At 44.1% G+C, this 24,546-nt stretch overlaps 1 protein-coding gene and 1 long non-coding RNA gene across 20 annotated transcripts in view; one reads left to right on the top strand and one right to left on the bottom strand.

Annotated features, from left to right (window-relative positions):
* The window catches only part of ADGRL3 (adhesion G protein-coupled receptor L3), a 635,479-nt gene that overhangs the window by 591,599 nt on the left and 19,334 nt on the right, over window positions 1-24,546 (top strand). For 14 of the 18 annotated variants that reach the window (XM_075929220.1, XM_075929221.1, XM_075929219.1 and 11 more), the window contains one exon: window positions 17,308-19,662. The exons of 2 other annotated variants lie outside the window; for them this stretch is intronic. In XM_075929220.1, coding sequence (XP_075785335.1) covers window positions 17,308-18,110 — 803 coding nt within the window. In that variant the 3' untranslated portion in view covers window positions 18,111-19,662. Of the gene's footprint in view, window positions 1-11,257; window positions 11,387-14,911; window positions 14,964-17,307; window positions 19,663-24,546 lie in introns of those variants that run through there. 2 more of the 18 variants (XM_075929235.1, XM_075929230.1) reach the window with 2 other exon arrangements.
* LOC112546581 (uncharacterized) overlaps window positions 1-24,546 on the bottom strand; it is a 337,205-nt gene that overhangs the window by 81,820 nt on the left and 230,839 nt on the right. For both annotated transcript variants that reach the window (XR_012903935.1, XR_012903934.1), the window contains exon 5: window positions 14,872-14,915. This is a non-coding gene — a long non-coding RNA (uncharacterized LOC112546581). The remainder of the gene's footprint in view (window positions 1-14,871; window positions 14,916-24,546) is intronic.

Genomic DNA, 24,546 nt, shown 5'->3' on the forward strand with positions numbered 1-24,546 from the left:
CACTGTTTCCTGGGAAAGCAGACTGGCTTTTTAATTTCTCAGTTGCATTCCCAGAACTCCAAGTAAGATCCTACTAATCCACCGCCTTGTTCCGTTACTGCTCAGCTAACGTGTGTATCTCTAGCTGGCTTTTTCCCGCTGCATAAATGCCTCCAGTACCCTAGTCTTTTAGTAGTTCTTCTGCAAACCCTCTCCACTTCCTCTACACCTGTCTAGTAACTCCTCACTTGGCATGGCACGGACAATGTTTCAGATGAAGTCGCAGCCGATTCCCCTAAGAAGGGGTTGTCGTCCCCACGCACTGTGATATGAAGCCCACGCCTCTGCAAACCATAACCATGATGTAACAGCCAGCGGGTGGTGCTGTCAGCATGGGCTGAATTTTAGCTGCTGGCCTAACAGTGACGGAGGTATGTTTTAACTAGGGATGTAAAATCCTGCTTAATTAGTTAACCAGTTCAACATTACATTTGGTTAACTGATTAAAGCAGGGGGCTGCTCCAACTTTGCTGCCTCAGGCCCCACCTGGGGCTACTCCCTGGGTACTGGTTAACCATTACCTTAACAGGTAATACTTACCGGGTAACCAGTTAACCGGTTACCCATTACCATCCCTAATTTAACCATTTCTGGTTTACAGTATTACTGAAAGATGTGCTAGAAAAGACTCCTGGTGTCTGGGATAAATAAGTTGCTCCCCACTTATTTTCACTTGTGAAGGCATCTGTAAAACACAGATCCCCTTTGCACTGCCGATTGCATCTGCGCTTTTTAGCAGCCAGGAGCAACATGATGTCCAGCATCACGGACAAAGACTTGGGGAATTTCCAGTTACTCATTTTTCCAGTGATGTGCAAAATGAATCCCTGGGCCGATTGTCTTCTAGTGTATTTGCCCTCTCTGCTGCCAGGAACTGTTAGCCAAGATTTGTTGCTGAGATTTCAGTGCCTGATGTAGCGGCCTACCTTTGGGAGAACTGCTGTGATTTTCGGATTGACAGCCGAATCATTGGAAGTCAGTCATCAGGTGGCTCACATTTAGAGAAGAAAATGGAGGGCAGGGCGGTTTCTGAAAGCAAAGCAGGCTTTGGGGAGTAGGGGATCTAGGGCGGAATGTCTGCCGAGCAATGGGAGTGTGCAGACGTTGCAGGAGGAATGAACGAACGGAGTAACCTGTCTGTGCATGAGGCAGAGCTGCGGGTGTCAGGAGGATGGAATCTTTGCGCCAAGCCTACAAGAGCGGCAGAACTGCTCCGCGGTGACTCCTGCAGACACGGGAGCTGATGAGAACGAGAACAGATTGGAAATAAGGCATGTGAGAGTCATTAACCACGGGGACAATTTACACAGGGCCAGGGTGGATTCTCTGTCACTGACAATTTTTAAATCAAGATTGAGCTAGATAGATTCGTGAAGGTTTGGTCCAGGCTGGGTAGGAATGGAGTCCCTGCCCTCTGTTTGTCTGGGAATGGGTGACTGGAGAGGGATCAGGTGAGGATTCCCTGTTGTGTTCCCTCCCTCTGGGGCATCTGGTATTGGCCACTACCAGCAGATAGGACGCTGGGCTGGATGGATCTTTGGTCTGACCCAGTCTGGCCATTCTTATGTTCTTATTGGAGGTTTTTTCCAAGAGGTCTGATCTAGGAATTATTTTGCAAGGAGTTCTCTGGCCTGCATTAGGCAGGGAGTCAGATTAAATATTCATAATTGTCCTTTTTAGCCTTGGAATCTCTTAGCCTCCCAGCCTAGCCCAGTGCAGTAGGATGTGACCTGCTCCAAAAAGGCCTCCCAAGCAGAGTGCAGGCCCCCTTCCCCTATAACTGCTTAGAAAGACACAGAGGGTGCATGGCAGAACAGTTCCAGCTGTTCTGTACACAGAGCCCCAGGGCTGCGTCCCTAAGAACTAAATGCAACTAGAAAAGATCTGGGGTGCCAGGAAAGCACACGATACCAGTCTTTGAAGGGTGTACACCTCCCAGAGGTCTAGGACACTGCTGTATCTGGGAACACACCCAGCCTCTTGCAGGCTCCCAGCCAGAGCTGTGGAAGAAGCAAAGAGAAGGTTTGGCAGAGTCTAGTGCATGCTGGGTCAGAGACTGGGGCACACCGGGTGAATAGCATCACATGCTGTAGCTGGACTTTCTGAGGCAGGCTTTCCAAAGTGGTCGGGGCTCATTTTTCAAGGGCTTAGCACCCATTTTGGCAAGATTTCCAAAGGGCTTCCTCAGTCGACGTACTGAGCCCTTTTGAAAATTGGGCCGCACACATGGCTGCCTGAATGGCAGGCTCCAGATTTGAAAATCGGAGTCTGCATGTGTGTCTTACTGCAGCGAAAGGGAGTCCCAGACCCTGGGATCACAGTGGGGATAAGGGACAGGAAATGTCAACAAGAAAGAGGTAGGCTGAATAGCAGAGGAAAAGCCAGATTGCAATGGTGGAAGCGCCAATACTTGCCAGTTAACCCCGAATGGCCCTGAAAGCTGAACTGCTAGTCACAGTCCTACACAGGACCGTGGGCTCAGAATATCAAATGTAAAAGGAAGTTTTTCTTCAGTCAACCTGTGGAACTCCTAGCCAGAGGATGTGGTGAAGGCTAGAACTTTAACAGAGTTCAAGGAAGAGCTAGATAGATTCATGGAGGTTAGGTCCATCGATGGCTATTACCCAGGATGGGTAGGAATGGTGTCCCTAGCCTCTGTTTCTCTGGAGGTGGGTGACAAGGGAGGGATCACATGAGGATTACCCTCCTTCAGGGGCACCTGGCATTGGCCACTGTCGGCAGACAGGATACTGGGCTGGATGGACCTTTGGTCTGACCCAGTATGGCCGTTCGTATGTTCTTATGAAATGCGTGTGCGTGCATGCGACTCTCTCCGGGAATGTCTTCACTAGGAAACTATTTTGAAATTAGTGTTACCTCAAGGAAACAGGAGTACAGTTTTCAAAATAAGCGGCTCGTTATTTCAAAATCACGGGCTCAGTCGTGTGGACCTGCCGCTTATTTATTCGACGTAAGGGGGATTATTTTGAAATAAAGGCCTAGTGTGGACCAGGGTTCGGATTCCTTTCAGACCAAGCCGGGCCAGAGCATTAGAACCTCATTGGATGCAGTCAGTACGAACAGCTTTTCAACGCATAGATTGGACGCTGCGAGTGACAACAACCCTATTTGAAGGAAATTTAATAGGCAGGGTTTATTGAAGCTGATTAGCTCCACTTTGTTGGCTCTTAGAAGAACAGAGCCTGATCAATCTAAAGGTCAGCGCATTTGTTTGTGGGCACCAGCGAAATGGGTCTCATTTGACTTTTCCTCAAGGCACTAGCGGGTCGATGAAGTTGAATGAGAAGGTGAATAACAGAACCCTTTACAAACGGAGAAGTCCTGCCTGTAAAGGGTAACACTGAACACTGGTAAAGAAAGCGCCAGTCAGAGCATTGGAGGTGGCTCAGAAAGGCTTTCTTTCCTGCTTTGTGTGCGTCATCAGAGAATGCAAATAAACACATTCGTGCCAACATTAATAAAAACCAGCTAGAATTCACATGCTTCCGTCAGCATCTCCCAGCTAGCTGTGCCCCAGCCAAACTGGAGAGCTCAGTTCTCTTTGAGAGTTTAGCCATAGGGATTTGGAATGATAAATCCTCGCGAGTCAGCCATTTGCATTGGCAGCCTGAATTTCTCAACTCATTCACCAGTCTGCAAAATGAATGAGCGTTTCCTGCCTCGCGGTCAGGCTCCAGTCACGAGTGAGGGAAATCTCTCAAAGAGGGCCCCCCACTGTGGTCTGTCTAGTTCAGTTTCCATTAAGAGTGGCTGAAGAAAGGGGGGGGTCCCATGGTTAGGGTACCAGCTGTATTCCCTGCAGTGTTGCATATTTCCTGTGACCTCATGAAGGCCGCGTGGGGTTACATCCACAAAGGGTTTGGCCAAATCTGAAATTTAGATTCTAAAACTCCAGGGGAGCCAACAACCACACCAAGCCCTTGGTGGGGAGAGGGGTGGCTTCACGCTCCCGGAAGGGACAGAGCCTGAGGCAGAAAGGGTGTGGCCAAGGACAGCTGGACCATGGTGGGTCATGCAGGGGATTTAAAGGGCTCTGGGTCCCTTTGAATCACTAGCCCCAAGGTAGTTATCCTCTTTGCCCCCACCTACGGGTGAGCCTGCACACCCCCCACTCAGATGTAGGCATCTGAAGTCCCTGGGCACCTTCATGCCTGCCAGCCACGTCCTCGAGTTGCCTGACGTGAGGCAGGAACCTGAACCCAGTCTTCCAGCAGTGTGTGCTAACCAGTAGGATGCATAGCCAGTCTCTCTCTCTTGCTCTGTGGCCCAATGACTATTAAAGTATTTCATGTCAATCAGAACAGCTTCATCAGGAGAGATGGCGACTCACCCCAGAATCCCCCATAGTGCAGTGGTCAGGATACCAAAGTTCGGAGAGCTGGGTCTCCCGCAACTCAGTGAGGGCTCTAACCTCTGGACTGTTGGCACCAGGAAGGGGGAGGCGCTGCCACTTGCTCACTCCAGCAAAGGCTTCACAGCTGAGAATCCCACTGGGTACACGGCAGGTGCATAAGTCCCTTTGAACCCTACCCGGACGTTAGGTGCCTAGGCCTCCCCTTGGCATTTCCTGTTGGCTCGTGTAGGCAGCTCCTTGCTCAGCACACTGGCTGCTTTGGGTCGCAGGCTTAGTGCCTAAATCCCCCCATGCCCTGCAACGGGGAACCTGCATGCTCAGTGCGGGGGCTGTGCATTTTACTGGGCAGCCCATTGAGGGTGGCAACTCTAAGCCGAAGTCCCCTTTGTAGAGCTTGTCTTTAGTGTGTGTGTTAGTGCCGCAGCTGTACTCCTATCTCACAGGAGCGTTGGGCAGACACATACGTTTAGGACTGCGAGGTGCAGAGATACTGCTGTAGTGTAGGCCATATAAATATAGTGGCAAGACACATTAGCCAGTGCCAGGTGCGTCAGGGAGTGTGTTCTTACTTGAACAATATTATGCCATCCTGGTGTGGGAAGAGGGTTGCGTTTTCTTCCTTTCGAAGGGCGTGCTGGCTGAGGCCTGGAAAATTGTGAACTGGGACTGAGAAGAACTGAAGGCAAGCATAACAGATGTGGGTCCGTTTCCCTCACACCAGCTAGGGGAGGATGTTAGTAATTGCCCAGGCATGTGATCCGAGAGAACGGTGCATCTCTCAAGGAGCTCCGATAAGAGTTGCTTTGGGAAGAGAAGGCTTTGTCACCAAAGACGAAGAAGCACGTGAATGCATTGCCTTTCTGGTGCCCACTTGGCCGACCGGACAGATGATTCAAGTTAATTTAAAGGCCTGCAGCACAGCTTTGTCAGCCAGTTGACAGCCAGAAGTTATTTGAATTATGGTCCTGAATGCTATAGTCTAGACTCGAGCGACATCCGCCTGTCATCTTCCCTTTCATTGAATGTTGAAAAGTATACCTGTACCTAATGGATGTGCACTTCTCTACCAACTGCATCATACTGAACTCTTCCAAAATTATTTCTTCATTCAGTAGCCTCCTGCCTCAAGGAGATGTATTTCTCGCTAACAGAAGAAAGAGAAACAAGATCCAATTCATGTTGCATGCTATAGTTAAAATGGTATCGCCTTTCATTAGCACATAGACCAGATAAACTTAATTTAAAGCCTTGATGGGCAACTGTAGTCAGAAGAGTGTCTGTAAAAACTGGTATTGTGAGGGTTGCCATGTATCTCTCTTGGTGGTTACTGTATGAGATTTGCTGAGTGTACAGTTCAGACGATGATTTTTCAAACTGGCAGCCTGGCTGCATGGGATCTAAAAATCAAGAGGCGCGTAACTCTTAAACCTCCACCAATCCTAGAGTTTCTGTGTTCAGAACTTTGCTTTCCTAACCGTGCATGAAGAACAGGACTTAGCCATGTGGAACCAACATAGCTACTGAAAAGTAAGCCAACAGTCCAACTTGGCTTTGTCGGTAAAATAAGCAGCCGTGAGTCATAGATGCCCAGGGAGTTGGTATGTTGAGTTCAGCCAAGTAAGTATTGCAGCCAAAATAAGGGGGAAAGGCGAGGAAGGGACAACTCTTTGAATTATAGAAGAATTCATTTCAACTGTTTGCACCTCTTTTTTTCTTTGCTATCGGTGCATAGTCTAGCAGCCGACTTTTCAAATAGGCATTTTTTGGCCAAGAAGCAAATAGAAGGATAATGACTGTGAGCTGCAGATTTCAGATTCATTGGGTTGACGTTTCATTGAGGAAACCTGACTCTAAGGACCAGATGCAGATGACTGTCAGTCCCATTAAATAATATACTTGCCTCTGAAGTGATCCCGCTGACTTCGTGGGACTATTCCCCACTCAAAGGACTGCTCCTGGTGAGCAAGGGTTTCCAAATCTACCTCTACAAGTGAAGCTCATCCGATAAAGCAACAAAAACAAATCTCATGATGAACCCAAAAAGCTCAACTTTCAAATATCAAACTCTCTCGCAGACCCAGAGTAAGTCACTGGATGTGTCCAACAAAGTAATTCTGAATAACAAATCTGAGACAACTGTGATCTGTTTGCTGACAATGCATGAACAGAAAAAGTGGCTTAATTAGGGTAAGTCTACACTACCACCCTAGTTCGAACTAGGGTGGTTAATGTAGTCATACGAACTTGCAAATGAAGCCCGGGATTTGAATTTCCCGGGCTTCATTTGCATGTTGCCGGGCGCCGCCATTTTTAAATGTCCACTAGTGCGGACTCCATGCCCGTGGCTACATGCGGCACGAACTAGATAGTTCGGATTAGGCTTCCTATTCCGAACTATCTGTACGCCTCGTTCAGAGATAGGAAGCCTAATCCGAACTATCTAGTTCGTGCCGCGTGTAGCTGCGGGCACGGAGTCCGCATTAGTGGACATTTAAAAATGGCAGCGCCCGGCAACATGCAAATGAAGCCCGGGAAATTCAAATCCCGGGCTTCATTTGCAAGTTCGTATGACTACATTAACCACCCTAGTTCGAACTAGGGTGGTAGTGTAGACATACCCTTATTTTACTACAAATTACTCTCCCAACCCCGGTGTTGAGTAGGAGAGTGCCATTCTCACAGAGGAAGTCCTTGTTCATAATCTCCATTGACATATACCTACTGAAGATAATCCCTCACCAGAAACCTGGAACCGAGTATCTATGATCTTTGAAGATGGTTGGAATCTTGGCCTGGATCTAGATGTTATTGGCATAGCTGCCCATATAGTGTATTAAACCAAATCCTAGATCAGAACTTGTGTGTTGTTGAATTAAAAATCTGAGAGCTGTTGTTCTTTTGTGTGTGGGTGTTTTAATTTTGACCTACAATTTCTGATCTTTGTATGTTTTGGTTCCTAGTCTTTAGCTCCTGGCTCAGTATTTGATTGGCTCTCAATGTGCACACCCCAAAACATGTGAGAGGGATGACTCCATTCAACACTCTTGATTCTTTATGGCTACATGCTTACATGCACGTAGTATGCAACAATATTTTGGAAGGCAAAATTAAGATGCTAGCAATAGCATCTCTTCAACTAACAGAACCCTGGGAATTTCCACTCACAGGCGCTGACAGCCAGTGATGTGTAACTAAGCAAATAAACGATGTGTTTGCCGAATATGCACCATATACCAATGCTATGAGAAATGGAGTTGAGAGAAGTCTTATGCAAGGAAGGCTAGCACTAAATTCTAGTGACATGAAGAAGCTATTGGGGGCACATCCTCAGCGTGTGTAAATTGGCATTGCTCCATTGAAAGCAACAGAACTGAGGGGCTGGCTGTAAGTGAATAAATAAGAAAATACCGACTGTGAGCCGATGCATGTGGCTGAGGGTAGCGGGCAGCCAGCCAAGGAGAAGTCAGACAGCACATAGTAGGGAAGGCCAAATGGAATCCGAACAGCCAGTTCACATACATGGCTGGCTTCCTTCTACTTCGAAACTCGCACGCCCTGCCCTTCATTCACAACTTTCAAAGCACCTTTTCTTTCCAGCCCAGCACCCCGTTCCACACACTTCCTTCTCGTTGCGAGCCCCACTCTGTTGCTATCACATCTCACGCAGGCTCGGTTGCTAAGTGCTCCAGTTTGTCTGGGACGCTGTTTCTTTGGGGAAATAACACTCTCCTCTCTCTCTCATTTTTCTTCCCAGCCACTTGTTCCAGAGGAGCTGGAATCTTGTAGAAATCTTTGATATTTTTAGCAACCCTGCTGCGTGGCTCACATGTGTTCTATATTTGGCTTTGCTCGTTATTTATTACAAGGACGTTTTCATGCCAAACAGGAGGGTGGGGTGTGTGTTCACCAACCCCCCACTGCTCATACCTCCTCTGAAGTCCCAATCCAGTGTTCCTGCTGGTTGCCATGGAGATGTTTAAGTGGCACAAGGCAGGATAATAACTTAAAAGAGTGTCTCGTGTCCAAGGGCGGGGGTTCTTATGATGACTGACCCCCCCATTTGGAAAAGACAGCTCAGGTGTTTATTATTATTATTATTATTATTATTTATTATTATTATTTTAATTAAAGCTTTAATTATCGATCACATGGCGCCCCACCCTGAAGTCATTGGAGATGGGGAGAGTGATTAATAATAATTCCTGTCTCTTATTTAGCACTTTTCACCCACAGGCCTAAAAGCACTTCACAAGAAAATAATAGATAATGATGTGATTACATAGTTTAAAATTCTGAGGCCACTTTCTGCCCCTCTCTCACTGAGTGGCCTCTTTTATTTTATTGAGGCTTACTGCTAGAGGGAGAAGTTTTCCCTTACAAGTGAGACTGGAAGAGTCTGACCCATCTATAGAGGTTTTTCAAGTTTTCCGTCAGAGTCCAAGTGTCCGTTTCAGTGAAACACAGTCAGCCAAACCTCATGTACACTACCTATTTCTTTCGGAGTAGTTCACGTTGTGGTGCAGTGAGGTTGTTTTTTTCAGGAGATCCCCTTACATAGTAGCCTCCTGAGCTTGTTTCCAGCTGCTGTGCATCCTATGAGAAATGCGCAGGGTGGGGTTCAGTCCAGTCCAAGCATCATTACAGCTGGTGGTTCTTCTAGGCAATCTCAACAAAGAAACCAGTCCACAGAGAGTGATTGTCCTTGGTATCAGGGGATGATCCCTTCTGGGGAAGGAGAGGTGCATCTGAGGAAAAGCTAAACTGCCCCAAAAGTGCTCTGAGAGTCTCCGGGTCCCTCAAATTAGCCCCTGCCACTAGCATTAAACCCCCATGAAGGAAATATATATAGATGTGCCTAGCTGTCACTCTGATGCCTATGGAACATGTCCCACACTGATTACACCTCATAACTACATTCCCTACCCACAGGGACGTGCAGACGGCTGCCTCCTGGCAACACGCGCCCAAAGAGGCAAGGCTGGAGCCAGGGGCTTCCCTGCTTCCCTGCCAGCAAAGGAGATAATGCCACACCCCTGAAAGGCAGACTTCCTCTTCCTGTTTTGTGCTGTACAGACTGGACCATGGGAAAAGCCCCCGGGAAGTTGCAAGCAGGGGTGTCAGTAGATAACCATAGGCAGTGACATGCAGCCAACTCTCAGGGCACCTCAATAGCACCACAGGACACACAGGCCCTCCTGTGCCGGGCCTGCAGGAGCTGGGGCCAAAATGGCCCCCATCCTTTCCCTCTCATGCACATTCTTTCTAACCCCTTGTATTCTGTCATTTTCCCCTTGTGGCATTTCCTCGTGTTCTGCTTCCCCTCTCCTCCAAATGCCCCGCCCTCTTCCCTCTCACCTCATGCCTGCATGGTGTTGGGACTGGGGGTCCTTGGCGTTCCCACCCGGGAGCTAAGCCCCTCAGAACGGACCTGGCCTGCGGTGGAAGCAGCGACGGCGGGCTGTTGCCTTTTGAGGTGCCAGCTACACCCAGAGCAGCACGTCCACAGCAGGTTGTCACAGCAGAGGAATCGTTCCGCTCTTTTCACCCCTACATCTCTTCTCCACTGTCCTGTCATCCTTCTCTTGCCTGCTGGAGCACCTTTTCCCGCAGGGCTTGTTGACCTAGTGGGATCTGCAACAGGACGGCTCAGGACAAAAAGTAAAGAATATTGCATGCACTTGAGTCTTCCAGCCAGTGAGTGAGGGAATGCCCCTTCTCCCTGCTCCTAGTCTGTGGATTGGTCTTCGTTGCGATCATGTGAGATTTTCCACTACCTCTTCCCACCAATGTGTATTTCTCCTGGGTCCACCCATTCTCCATTCTCCACCTTGCCAGCGGGGCTCTCCACCTTCACAGACCTGCCAACCACTGCCATCAATCCAAACCTCTGCTTCAAAAGTGGCTTTCCACTCTTCCGGCCTGCTGTGAATTGGCTAAGGTGGGGGAGAGAAGCTGTTGCCAACTTCCTGCTCTTATAAAACAAGGTAGGTGTCTCTGGTCACATGTCGAAAGGCACGAACCCAGCAGCTCAGCCTCCCAGAGTCTAGCCTAAAGAACAGGCTGAGTTATGACCTCTCCACTTCCCGTAGGTTGCATTTTCCAACATGACAGCTGAGGAGGGTGTGCATGACAAATTGTATTTACAAAGGAAACATTGAGCCCTGGAAGAGCACGACCTCTATTGGCTGAACAAGTCCCATCTGCAGGAACTCTTGTAAGAATTACGATGTTCGTGCTTGCAAGGCCACACTGCTGCTGCACGTTAGGATGTTACCAGGCAGATTTCAAGCATAGTGGGTAGAAGTGTACATACCTTTTCAATAGATCGCTACTCCAGGATTAAGAGCTCTCTAATAAGTGCCCAGAATCTTAAGGAGGGCAACATTTTTGGTCCTTCCATTTTTACATATGTTCTGAGCCACCAAGAAATAAACCCTAGTTGGTATTGAGAGTTGAATGTATTTTGGTGTGAGTCACTGTTATTGTTTGGTTCCTTTGGCGCATTCCAGAGAGGATCCCCTCCCCTTTGTGTAGACTATCACCTTTTGTTTGTTTGTAGCGCGTATCCTGGCTTATGTTCCCAGCAAGTAGGAAAACCGCCATAAATGTGGCTTATCAGCATTCTGATCCATTTTCTTTCACATCCACTTGGATTTTGTGCATTGCCAGGAACATCTGTGCTGCTTTAGTGGCATATAGTTTTCAAGTCTAATTAGCTGGCTGCTTGTAATCAGGACTGTTTCAACTGTTGTCATTCTGAATGTTCTTTTTTCCTTTTTTTAATACCACATTTGCCTGATTGACCTTTTTTTTTTTCTCTGTCTTTCTATCGGGCTGCTCCAGGAGCCATGGCTAATCATCTTATAACCAATGCTCTGCTTCGTCCTCATGGCACTAACAACCCTTATAATACATTGCTCGGGGAATCGGCGGTCTATAACAACCCTTCCGTCAGCATGTACAACACACAAGGTGTGCAGGCGTTTCTCTCTAATTTTTCTAGTGAGAGTCCCATGTTATGTGGCTTTTATAGGCCCATTTTTTTCTTTTTTTCCCCCCCTTCTTTTTTTCCCCCCCTCCCTTTGTTTTTTGGAACCGGGTATAAAGAATATCTTCTCTCATCGCAGTACATCTTCTCCATTTTCCTTAGGCTTTTTCTCACTAGCCTTGCTGAACGGCTGACTTCAGTTTGATAGCTGTTCCTCAGATCCATTCAAATATGTGTGGTGGTTTTTGATTCCCTTTGGTTTTGTATTGTTTATGTTGTCCGTGTGTGTTTTGTCCGTTGTATCCATGTCCCTCTTGGTTGTCAGTTTGTTTCTTTGTTGAATCATTCATTTTAGAAAAAGGAGCACCTTTCAAGGTAAGTGAGGTCAAAATGGCCTTTGATCCCAAAGCTGCTATTGCTTGTGGAATAGCATATCGAAAAATAAATGGTCAGTAGCTCATCAGTGGGTCTGTCATAGGTTATATATTTAAAAAAAAAACCATCCTTGAGCTATCAGACATAGGGAACCAAAAATCTGGACTGGCTCCAAAGAGAGCCGATTTTAGAGTGGGGCAATAAATGTATTCTCAAGTATGTAAGCTACATGTGCTCTAACGAGACCAAATAAAAGCTGCAGCAAACTAGAAACTCTTCTTGTAGCCTTGGTCTAGTAAATCGGAATCAAATAGCTGCAAAGAGTCTACGGAACCTAATGTATAAGATTCTACAGCCAAAATCACTCTCTTGTGGCCTATATTTTAGTCTTCTGTATTTGCTCGGGTTGCATGAGTCAGCCATGTTTGTAAATAAATGTCAAAATGCTTTTCGTTATAGATAAAGCTATTCACAAATCTTTTGTGGAATAAATCTGGTATTTGAATGCTTCATCAGGATCAGTTTTTTTATCCTATTTTTTTCCCCAGAGACGACAGAATTATTGGAGAGTAAAACTCTTTTTTCAAACATAAATACTTTCCAAAATGTCAGCTTTCTTTATTTGCTCCTCTTCTATTTAAGTTATCCCTTTACAATAAGGGGTCACCCAAGAAAGTCAATAAATAATGGCAATAGCACAAGCAGTAAAGATATGTTGTAATATGCAGTATTTTATGGTAGAATTATATACTGAATACCACTTGGGTCTTTTAATTCAAATCACAAACGGGAAAGCACATGCATTTGACCATTTCTGTTCATAAATATCTTGAACCGTACTAGCTTTGCACAATAAATTAGAATACTTAATTCTTGTTCAATTTAGAGTTTGCTGTATAACTGTTAAAACAAGTTTTGATAATCTGTATACTTTAGGTACATCAGTTTATTTTCTTGCTGGAGAGTGATAAAGTGTTAAAGTTGTTACTGTTAAAAGATGTTATGCTTTTTAAGATTAACATCATTTTACCACTGCTTTCAAAATTAGCAAGGGGAAGTTTTAAATTGGCTTATAGAGGTACTGTCTAGATGGCTACAGGTAATGTTGTCAGCATTTGCCTTGATTGCAATCCCCAATTTTCATGGCTGTGTCTCTCATCTCTAGAAATGTGTGCAAGGCTAAAATAGAGCAAAACGTTTCTGCTCAAAAGTGCATTACATTTTTTTTTAAATCATGTTCATTTCATTTGAAGGCCCAATTGCTGCTTCTATTATTTGCAATGATTCCACAAATTCCTCATTCCACAAAGAGTCCCATGGATTTTAAGGTACTACTTGATATAAGGGAGGAAACCTGGAGCCAGAGAAGTTATAAGTGTGGGTTCAGTCACTAGAAATGAAAGAGAATTCAGCCAGTATTGATGTATTTTTGCCATTAATGTCAGTGGGAGCAGAAGAGAAGTCACTATTTCTGGGAGGTGACCCGTTTATTGATAACAATCAGGGTATCATGGGAAGTAAGAAATGTTATAGATATTGCCTTCAAAACGATATGCTTGTCTCTGGGCAGGAATTTCTTTGTAGTCTTTGATGAAATGTCTGTGTGAATTTTAGAGGAGTCTATATTGCAGCCTCAAGTTAGTAAATATAGATGTCCATGAAAGGCCTTCTGAGTACCTGGCATTCATGCATGCTGAACCAATAACCAAACTAACAGCATAGTGATAATCTATTGAGTCGATAGCACATTTGGTAAATATCCATTCAGTTCCACATCAACATGACTTCAGAGTGCTTTCCACGCACTACAGAGTGTCACCATATTTGAGTTTCTCGTGACTAGGATTAAATGCTTGCAGCATGGTAAACAGCATCTTCTAATTAACTCGGTCTCAAACTCTAATGTAGACAAGGCAGTGGTTACTTGCACCTCTCTCTAAAATGTTCAGTGTTGGCCAGCGTCAGAGACAGAGTATTGGGCTGAATGGACCCCCTGACCGATGCAGTGTAGCAAGTTCTATGTTCCAGTGTATGCTAGCATACTTCCAGTTGACACCACCTTCTCCGCACTAGACTTTTCTAATGCGTTAGCTTCCCCCCACAAAAGTAGAGTTGAGCCCTGATGGTGGGAATCCGCCTTCATGAGTTTTTGACTTCGAGGAAGCTGGGTATAGAGCATTTGTAGAGTACATGCTCTAAGGGTCCCAGTCTGCACTCTGCACTGTCTCAGAACAGATGTTTGCCATTAGGATCCAAAGCTCATTGAAACCAAGAGAAGGCCTTAGAAGTCAAAGGTGAAACTCTCTATTCCTTCCATGGGATGGATTCAGCCATAAGGTAGTAATTGAGAATCTGGGGAGGTGGGGGGGAGTTGCTGAAGCATACAGGTTGCCATAATTTGGCCCTGACACAGGCTTTCACTGGATAGGCTGAAGAATCAGTTTGAGTCTCGTATCAAAGATGGGTGTTTTACAAACACTTTTGTGAATGAGATAATGTAAGTGAGATGTGCCACAAACCAGGAAACTGGACGTTAATACTTCATCCTCATCTTTGGAGTGTTTGGTTCAAAAACAAACTCAATAAATAAATGCTTCATTGCAAAAGTTTGAAAATGCCAGTGCCCCTCGGTGAGCAAATTCCCATAGTAACAAAACGATGCGTGCAAAAGATGGAAGACACAACATTTGAGCAAGGAAATGGGTTTCAGTTTCAACTGCTGGGGTGATAATAACTAACAGTAAGTAAATACATGCATTCTAATGACATTAAAAGTGTCTATCTTTCTGAGTGGAGGGGTTGCCAATTTAAACTTTATATTTTAAAAGAGTGCAACAAAAATCAAGAATAAAACATTTGGAAATGTAAACTGGCATGGGAAAAGTTTTTAAATAAATCATTTTTAAAAGTAACATGTTTATTATTGTGCTTAAAACTTTGTTCCTGTCTGAAATGTCGATATTTTAACCTGAAATAAACCATGTAAGAGATTCATGTATTCTGGGCAGTGGAAATTATTTCTGTTAACTCTTTTTTCTGCATATCATCAATTTGCTTTTTACTCATGTTTCTCCTATTGTCACTGTAAGCTTACTTGTTGTTTTTTCTTTCCTTTTCTTCATGCTGTCGTTTAGAGCCCTACAGAGAGACAAGTATGGGAGTAAAGCTAAACATTGCATATCAAATGTAATTTTTTTTAGTTCACTTTTATTGCATCACATATAGATGATGTAGTTATTAAAAATAGTTCATCTCACAAAATTCTGAAAACCAAAGAATAAAAGCCATATGGATTAATATATATAGCTATATATATATATATTGATACAGATTAGATTCTTTTTGTCTGTTTCTTTTTTTGTGTCTTTTATGCAACATAGGTTCTGAGTCTCATGTAATTGTGTGTGTGTGTGTGTGTGTTGCATTGTTTTTAAATTGAACATTTTGATTTGCAAAGTCATAAACCTTTTATCATTTTATATGGCGTATTTCATTATGAAACTTACTCTGTTTCAAATGCAATTGCATCGACTTTATTTTCCTACAGAATCTTCCCGTTTCCAATTCTATGCATTGTCAGCAGAAATAACAAGCAATGTCTCAATGCATAAATTACTCAGCCATGACCATTGAGCAGACACTGTAGTATCAATCACTCATTACATACAGTCCTTTACAAATACTTGCTTTTTATTTTCCTTAACGTTCTGAATCATTTACGGAGACCTTCGACCATGAAAATAAATGGCTTTGTTCTATGTCTGTGATGGGTAGTTTATTTTAGGCATAACTTTCCTTGTTGGTTTGAAATACATGATACCACAATCTACAATGGGCACCAGGAATCCAAAACAGGAGTGAGAGATTTGGGATATTTCACTCAAAGAAAGACCAAAGTCTTCAGTAGTGCTTTCTTGTCTTAGATAGATGTACTGATGGTAGTGCATCACAGACATAGACTGAATCCTGTATTTTCAGAAGGTACATTAGCAGTGTATTAAGGGTTTTCCTTGCTGATGTGAATGATCATTAATCCTTGTTTTTAACAAAGAACTGCTCTAATCCATCCCTGTTGGTTCAATGTTTTAGCAGAAACTGCATGCGCTGAGAAAAAATATGGAAAGCTTCTCATGTTGGGTGTTCATTCTAATGGTTACAGTTGACATTAGCATGATAGCTTAACATGCCAAGACCTGACTCTTCTCTCACTTACACTGGATTTACTGCCCTGGCTTCAAAACAGTTTATTCTTCATCAGCCCTGGTATAAGTGAGTGAAGATTCAAGCCCCAGATGTGATTCACATTGCCAGTCGGTTTATGGAAAACGTATGCAGTTAATTAAATAGTTTCAATAAAACCTACTCATTCCCAGAAGCACCGGCGTCGTGTCTGCCATTATGTCAGTGTTTCTTCCTGAGGTAGGTCAGAAGTGCTACCATTAGGATATGATTTCAAAATGGCAGGCCACGTTATAACTGGCTGACTCGTGCACATGGGTGTTATGTGACTAACTACCCAAGCGGCCATGATGAAAATGCATCCCATCAAATCTGGAGAGCCCACAACCTTTACAACAGGTACTGTCCCAGTTATCGAACGTAGCTATCTAATGGAAAATTAGTAATAAAAACTCTTATCCCTGGTATATGAGTACAATACAAAGTTCATAGGACAGCGTCATGAAAACAATTTTGGGCATGCCCCTTCTAACAGAAGGGGTGAGATATCTATATTTTTTCTAAATATGTCTCCAACACAGAAAATGATTTTAAAAATCACAGATTCACAAGCTAGAGAGGGCTGGGGACTAGACTTGATGACCTCTCAAGGTCCCTTCCCGTTCTATGATTCTAGTCACCATGGATCAAAAATTATATCCATCCAACTATCCCACTGAGTCAAGGAGAGCCACATAGGTGAAAGGGAAATAAGAATTCTCCCCCCCCCCCCCCATGATCTCACGTATGTAATCAGTTTACTAAACCATGCTTTGGGAATGGGATAGCTACATTGCAAATACAGGTTCTCCACTTATATAAATTGTCATCTTTCCATTGAAATCAGTGGTGCTAGGACAGTTTATATCAGCTGAACATCTCCCCTGTAGACTTCACAGTTCTAAGAAACATACAAAACAAGCTGAGAGAGCAGTTGGGAACAGTTATGTGTGGTATAAACAGGAGCTATTTGGAGAGGGTCTGGACCTTCTTATTAGCTACTGTCAAATCAAGTGCAAACCCTGATACCATCATTTTCAGTGGAAAAACCTTAATCAGATAAGCTAGAGCTCTTGTTCCCATGTAAAATACGATTGAGCCTTTTGGTTTATTTCATGATGCTACTGTTATCAAACCCAATCTATTTTTTTTTTCATTTTTTAAAATTTTGTTTGAGCTCTATTTTTACTCAGCTGCTGTGTTAGCATAGCCACACAGTGCAGCACTGCTAAAGAAAGTGTGATGATTGCGCAAGTCCTGTGGGAATGTCCTGTTTTGCCCAAGTCACCCTCTCTTATGTGATGTTTTTCAGAGGGGCTTCTGAACAATGCCAGGGATACAAGTGTCATGGATACTCTACCACTGAATGGTAACCACGGCAACAGCTACAGCATCGCCAGCGGCGAGTACCTGAGCAACTGTGTGCAAATCATTGACCGTGGGTATAATAACCACAATGAGACTGCCCTAGAGAAAAAGATCCTGAAGGAACTCACGTCCAACTACATCCCTTCCTATCTGAATAACCATGAGCGCGCCAGTGAACAGAACAGGAACCTGGTGAACAAACTCGTCAACAACATCGGCAGCGCAACTGAAGACGACGCCATCGTGCTTGACGATGCCACCTCCTTCAACCACGAGGAGAGCCTGGGCCTGGAACTCATCCACGAAGAGTCCGACGCCCCCTTGCTGCCGCCGAGGGTTTATTCTGCCGAGAACCACCAGCCGCACCACTACACCAGGAGACGGATCCCGCAAGACAACAGTGAGAGCTTTTTCCCCTTGCTAACCAACGAGCACACAGAAGACCACCAGTCACCCAACAGGGATTCTCTGTATACCAGTATGCCTGTGCTCGCGGGCATGCCTGTCACAGAAAGCGTTACCACCAGCACCCAGACCGACCCACCCGCAGCCAAAAGTGGTGATGCCGACGATGTGTACTACAAAAGCATGCCAAATCTAGGCTCCAGAAATCACGTTCATCAGCTACACACTTACTACCAGCTAGGACGAGGCAGCAGTGATGGTTTTATAGTCCCACCGAGCAAAGATGGGACTTCCCCTGAGGAGAGTTCCAAAGGACCTGCTCATTTGGTTACGAGTCTATAGAAGATTAAGCAAAAAATTAAAACAATGTCCCCTCCCTTTCCTCCCTAACACTTGGTTTACTGTTCTGAGTTAATACAAGCAGTGGTAATATTGTGCGTACTCCTAAATCTTCGTGCTGTTCTAAAAACACAAACGGTCAGACTTTTTTTTTTAACTGGAATTTTTAGGCCGCTGGGGGGAGCATAATAAATGATGAAATTCCACCCCTTTCCTCTCCTCCCTCACTCAGACAGACTTCATTATGTTAATGAAAGAGATACACTAGATAATGGCACACTTCGTGGCCTTCTCGAATTATGCTGTGTTTGTTTAAACATCCTTGATGCTCTGTTGCTATTATTACTGAGGACCTGATTTAAAAACACAAACAAAAAAAAAAAAAAAGGCCAACACGTGCATTTGAAACTAGTAGCGATGATGCATCTCGGTGGGAGTGCTGCACAAAGAACAAACAACAACAAAAAATAGCAAAACTGTTTATTATGAATCTGTATCACATAATGGTTTTTGGTCACTCACAACTTGATTTAACTGCAGCGCACATTGCTGCGGGAGCAAACAAAACAAAATAATGAAATGGAAGGGAATTCTAGAATTATATATGCTACGCGCATATTTTATGTTTTGCTGTATTAACTGATGATAAAACAAACTAATGGCAGAGAAAAATTGAACAATTTCTATGTAATGTACAGATACTAGCATTGCACATATAGTCTGCTTTTTGTTCCTCCAGAACTTGCGTCCCTGTTAATGTAGTGGAAAAAAAAAAGAACTTTTTTTGTTGTGCTGGTCTTGCAAATTTGTCTACCAGTAGGAGCAAGATTTTTCATAAATCTTTTTTTGCCATTATTTTCTTTTTAAACAAATCACCGGGCATAAAAACAAACAGAAAGCAAACACAAAAAAAGTAACTTTCTAAAGCTCATTTTCTAATAATGTGACCGCAAATTCTTTTTGACCAACGGAATTTTCTTTTTTTCACTCTCTCTTTCTTCAGTCGGTGTATTGCCAACAGAAATTTTGCAGATTAGAGCAGGACAAACTTTGTGTTTACAGTGCACAACTGATATTATTCATACTAATTTGAAGCATATTTGGCAAGCCGTCCCTCACCCAGGTAATAGGCACGGTACTAGAAGCCAAGAGATCTCTTATAGTTATAGTTGGGCTTCTGCATGTGAAAACAATATCCCTGTAGGAGTTAAGAGTCTTCAGGCCTCAGTCTGGTTCCCAATCTAGGCACTTGTACTGCAGTGGTTTAAAAAGAAATTTGACTGTCTTATAGCAAGAATTGAAAACCAACTCTTGAAGTGATTGAAAAAAGTCCTCTGTTCATTATTTTCCTGACAGGAAATTTATTTATTTGACAGGATTTGAAGTAGTAATATAGGCTTTCCGGAGGTAAATTAGCAGCACAGATTATAATTTTTTTTTAATTTATGATCCATTTTGTATGGTCTCAAAGTTGAATGACCTCATTACTAATATTTGTTGTAAAAGTGAAACTTGTTTGCCAACCAATAAACAACTGATTAAGATTTAGAAGATACTGTATGTACTGTACAATTCATCTTGCTCTTCATTTTTCTCTCCCGTGCTTTCTTCAGTACAAGTGCAGGGCCAAGGAAACGAACCCTAGATGAATAACTTAAGCACAAAATTATGTAGCTATGGCTGACTGGGAGGGTCTGGGAAACCAAGCTTAGGTGTACATTGTCTTGGGGCAGGGATGAGATGAATCGAACCTGCTTTTCAGCAGGTTACTATAGAGGTGTAGTGGGTTTCTACTGCATAAATTAGCTATGACATGAAGATTATATGAGTACAGTATTTCATATGTTGTACCTTTTTATCACTGTGATATCCATCTTTTTTTTTGTTTTGTTTATTTGGTTCTTTTGATGTTAAAATCTGTTGGTATATGGCAAAGAGTAAAACAAGTCCACCTTGGGTTTCCCTAGCAGCTGTTTGTGGACCAGTGAGAATCAAGATATCTAAAAAAGAATCTTTAGATACTCTGAACTCTTCCTCAGTTGTCATCTGAGACCTCCAGTTTCCAATAGGCACTGAATGGTCCCTCAGAATATTTAACTGGGAAGACACATTTACATTACTTTCCCAATCTGAGGGTCCTTCTTTATTTGTGTGGCTTGCTAGTGTATAGCCATACCAAACTCCTCCAACTCACCTTGAGATTCTTTGTATTCTTTAAATAGAGAGAAAGAGTCTTAATTATCCCAGAGACAGAATATGTAATTGAGAAAAATCAACAAAATAGAACAGAAAGATCGACAACAAAAATAAGTGCCTTGGGGCACACGGATACTGAACATGAAGCAACTCGGATGCTAATTTTCACAGAGCCTCTGTCTATTGATCTATCGAGGCCTGCTCCTGCTTCCATGCAAATTTGTGGTAAAACTCCTAGTAACTTCAGTGAGGGAAGGCGGCTCTGGAGTAGATAGGTGACATCTCCATTGTTCTGTGCTTGCCTTGTTTGAAGACCAAAAAGTGTTGGCCGCACAATTATTGATGATGGGCCACATTCTAGTATGCTTTACTCACAGCGAGTAGTGCTTTATTTTAGGAATAATGCCGCTGAAGCCAGGATAGAATCTGGCCCTGAGAAATCCCAAACAATACGACACCGCAAAGTACTAGTTAACTTGGTGGCTTCTCCTGACCACCAATTCAGACAGGCAAATACGTGCTGAAGAGAACCTCATGTTTTGACTGCAGGAGGTAACCACTGGGTGCTGTAAGATGGGGAACACCTTCAACCTGTCTTCTCTCTTGGTCATGATGCTTCCAGGCTGATGTCCCACAACCTGCTGCCATTTTATTCTTATGGCACCCGTGTGAGGAAACAGATGGCCTGCTCTCGATTCATGCATGCAAAGACCATTCCAGATTCTCCAAGGGCATAACTGCCGGTGCAGTGAGTCAAGATTCCCAAACTGCTTGTCGAGGGACACAGCAGAATTAAGTGTATGCAGACGGTGAGATCTTTCATGGTGAATGTTGTCATAAGAAAAGGTCAGTGCTTCATAAAGGTGGCAATTATTGGTGTGCCTGATGTTGAACAAGACCTCACTTACAGTTGATGCATTGTTGAATCAATGTATCCTAGTGAAAATGTTACCCTTGAGATGTTGGTATGGTCTCTTCCACTTCCCATTTATTGAGGAGTCAGTAGTCTTCCTTCCCATCCATTTTTCCTCCCTCCCACCCAAGCCAAGTGCTCTCTCAACAGTCTGGGTGCAGGAGACACCTTTCATTTCACACCCGTCTTTTTTTGTCCCATGCAAATCTTGTGCCATGGGATCCTTTCTTCTTGTGGCATACAGACACTGATACGGTTGAATCACAACATTGAAGGGATGAAGATTCCTTGTTCTGTTCACTCCCTCTGGGGCATCTGGCATTGGCCGTTGTCAGCAGACAGGACACTGGGCTAGATAGGCCTTTGGTCTGAGCCAGTCTGGCCATTCTTATATTAGGGATAAAAATGCCATTTATGTTAATTCAGTGAATTCAACATAGTTTTAAAGGAATTACACAAAGATAGGGCTGGAAGGGACTTTCCTTCCCTGAGCACAGAGGCAGAACTAAGTTAATCTAGACAATCCCTGGCGGGTGTTTGTCCAAAGTGTTGTTAAAAACCTCCAGAAATGGGGATTCCACAACCTAGTCCGGTGCTTAACCATCCAGTTAGATAGCAAGCTTTTTCTAATATCTCACCTGTACCTTTCATACTGCAGATTAAGCCTGTTAGACTAGACCTACCCCTAGTGGACAGGGAACACGACTGATCACCATCCTCCTTAAGACAGCCTTTAATATAGTTGAAGACTTACCAGGTTTTCTCCCCCATTTTTAAGCCTCTGTTCCTTAGTTTTGTTTCTAGCCCTTCCCTTTAAGGCACAGTCCCATGTTTTGTCAACCACTTGGACAATGTGCTGACCTCTAGCGTCAGCAGAGGGGTTCTCACGATGACACAGGGCAATCCAATTTTAACTGAGGTGCAACGTGGCGACGGCATCCACCTAATCTGTAGTATGTGAAATGGAAGTCGGAAGTTCACAAATGTAGCCCGTGGTGTCTGAAATTTGGGGCACGTAGCTGTGAGAAATTCAAAGCTTCTAAGTGTTTTCCAATTATCAGGATATTTCTAATGCAAAAAAGCATTTTGGAGGCGCAGCAGATAAGATAACTGAAGTGTGTGCATGTAGCAGTGTGCACGCGCATGCATGCCGATGAGAAAGATGGAGCAGTTAGCCTCTGTAAATGCTCTAAAGTCATGGCTAAAGATTAGTTTATATTGTAATGTGCTCAGAACATTCCAGACCAGAAAGCTTCAGGGATGAAATGTTCATGCTTCTCCTAGACTGAAAGGAATTTTATTTTCCCAGGGTCTGAAAAATGTCATCTGCCTTTTTGCTGTACCAGTGTTTCTTAAACTTTTTAAGACTGAGGAACACCAAACAATAATCTTTTTTTATGAGAAACACCAAGGATTTTTTGTTGAGCAAAAAAAAAGGGTCGGGGAAGGGTCAGGGGGAAGTTATTGAGGAAAAAAATTGTCGCCTGCCCCTTTAAGGGTGGCCATTTTTAATTCTGTTGTTCTCCGCAGCACACCTCCGACTGCCTTGCGACACACCGGTGTGCCACGGAACACAGTTTAAGAAACACTGCTGTACAGGGAAATGAAATAATAAATGTATCTTTCCAGCCCAAAAATCTTAATCACACTTAAAGAAAATGAGAGGGTGAGTCTTCAACAAAACAAATTGAAATGTGAAAGGTGGTAAATGGACGGATGCACCCACTTTTTGAAACTTTTCCTCTAAAGTTTGGTTCCTAAATCCACTAGGTTCCGGAATATGTAGCCTGATTTTCAACAGTGGAGGAATTTAGTGGGTGCTGCTGACTGCTCCATGCCTTTGAAAACAAGGCCACTTATTTAGGCACCTAACTTCAGCCATCCTCTTTGGAAAATCTGGTCTGCAATCCACACCTGGGGTATGTACTTTCCCAGGAATAGGGGTAGAATATAGATAATTATATGATGATTATGTTGGTTAGGGATGCATCTAAAATCACAGCCGATGGTGGGTAAGCTGAATTCCCCAGGCATGGGCCTGGGAGGTACTGTGACTCAGAGACCCAGTTTTCCCACTTGCTCCTTGTAACTTTCTGCTGGGCTGCATGTTAACGATCATTTCTCTCCCTGTCCCACCCACCTTTGCTGAGGGGGAAGCAATCTATAGATAGCACTTTCTTCCGCATGCTTTATGTGGACATGTTGCAGACGTAAGCGATGGGTAATTGAAGTGACAGTTCGCTGGACACTCACCAAGGTTTCAGCAGTTTAATGAAGCCCTACTGTCTATAGGCTGACTGCAGATTTTCTCTGCCTGCCCTGATCGCCATCAAGGCTGTGCAGGGACAAATTGTGTTAGAGTGATTGTGAATATCTTGTTGCAAGGCACAAAGCAAAATCTTTCCCCAAGAAAACTACAGGGATAGCAGGGAGAGAATAAAATTGGAGTCGGTGTGGGAAGAATCACAGCTCAGGCAATTTTAGCTGCATTCTGGAACATGCCATAACTGCGAGACCTTAACAAGCGAAAGCAAACCAGCAGCTCTCAGTTAGCTGATGTGCTGCTATTACCCTGTCAATCCAGCCAAACCGCGGGACAAAACAATCACAAACAAGCCACCGGCTACAAAGGCCGAGCTCCTCAAGGTATTTAATGATCTAACTCCTGTTAATTGCAATGAGAGTCGCGCATGCCTTTGAGGAGCTGAGCCAAAATGCACAACATCCTCATGGGTCTGCTGGTGGGTTAGACGATGCCACAGAGAGGCCTGGTGTGATAGAGGCTAGTAGGGTATGGTGTGTTCTGAGCAGGATGGGGCAGGTAAGTGAACCTACCCATCCATCCAAGAATGTATTGAGCACATCTGGTCTCACAAGGCGAGGTCCTTGACTGGATGGGCGTCCATCTCGTGGCTGCAGAGCCTAGCCAGGGCGAGCTAAACAAATGCAAACGTTAATCCGGGAAAGTCCCTGCCCTTCTTGTTCCTTTCACAAAAGGGGGGGAAAGAGACAGCTAAATGCAAAAAGGCTTGTGCTTCACAAGTAAACAGCAGCCATCTCAACTACAAGTGGAAGGTTAGTTGAGGCCAGCTTCCTGGTGTAGCTCTGACAAACCCTCACACTTCCATTGTCATGTAGCCATACTTGGTTTCCTGCTGACAGGCCAGAACTCTGGGAGGGAAGGGGGAAAGAGGTAAGAGAGATGGTTTTAAGGGGCCAACACAGGCCACAGCAAAGCTTAGAGCAGCCTTGGGGTGTCTCTAAATGATATGCCTCACTGTGGAAGAGCCACTTAGAAGCCAGAGCTGCTGGATCAGTAGTATTCAGCAG

The sequence above is a fragment of the Pelodiscus sinensis genome, chromosome 5, assembly GCF_049634645.1.
Source record: "Pelodiscus sinensis isolate JC-2024 chromosome 5, ASM4963464v1, whole genome shotgun sequence".
In the NCBI taxonomy this organism is placed as follows: domain Eukaryota; kingdom Metazoa; phylum Chordata; order Testudines; family Trionychidae; genus Pelodiscus; species Pelodiscus sinensis.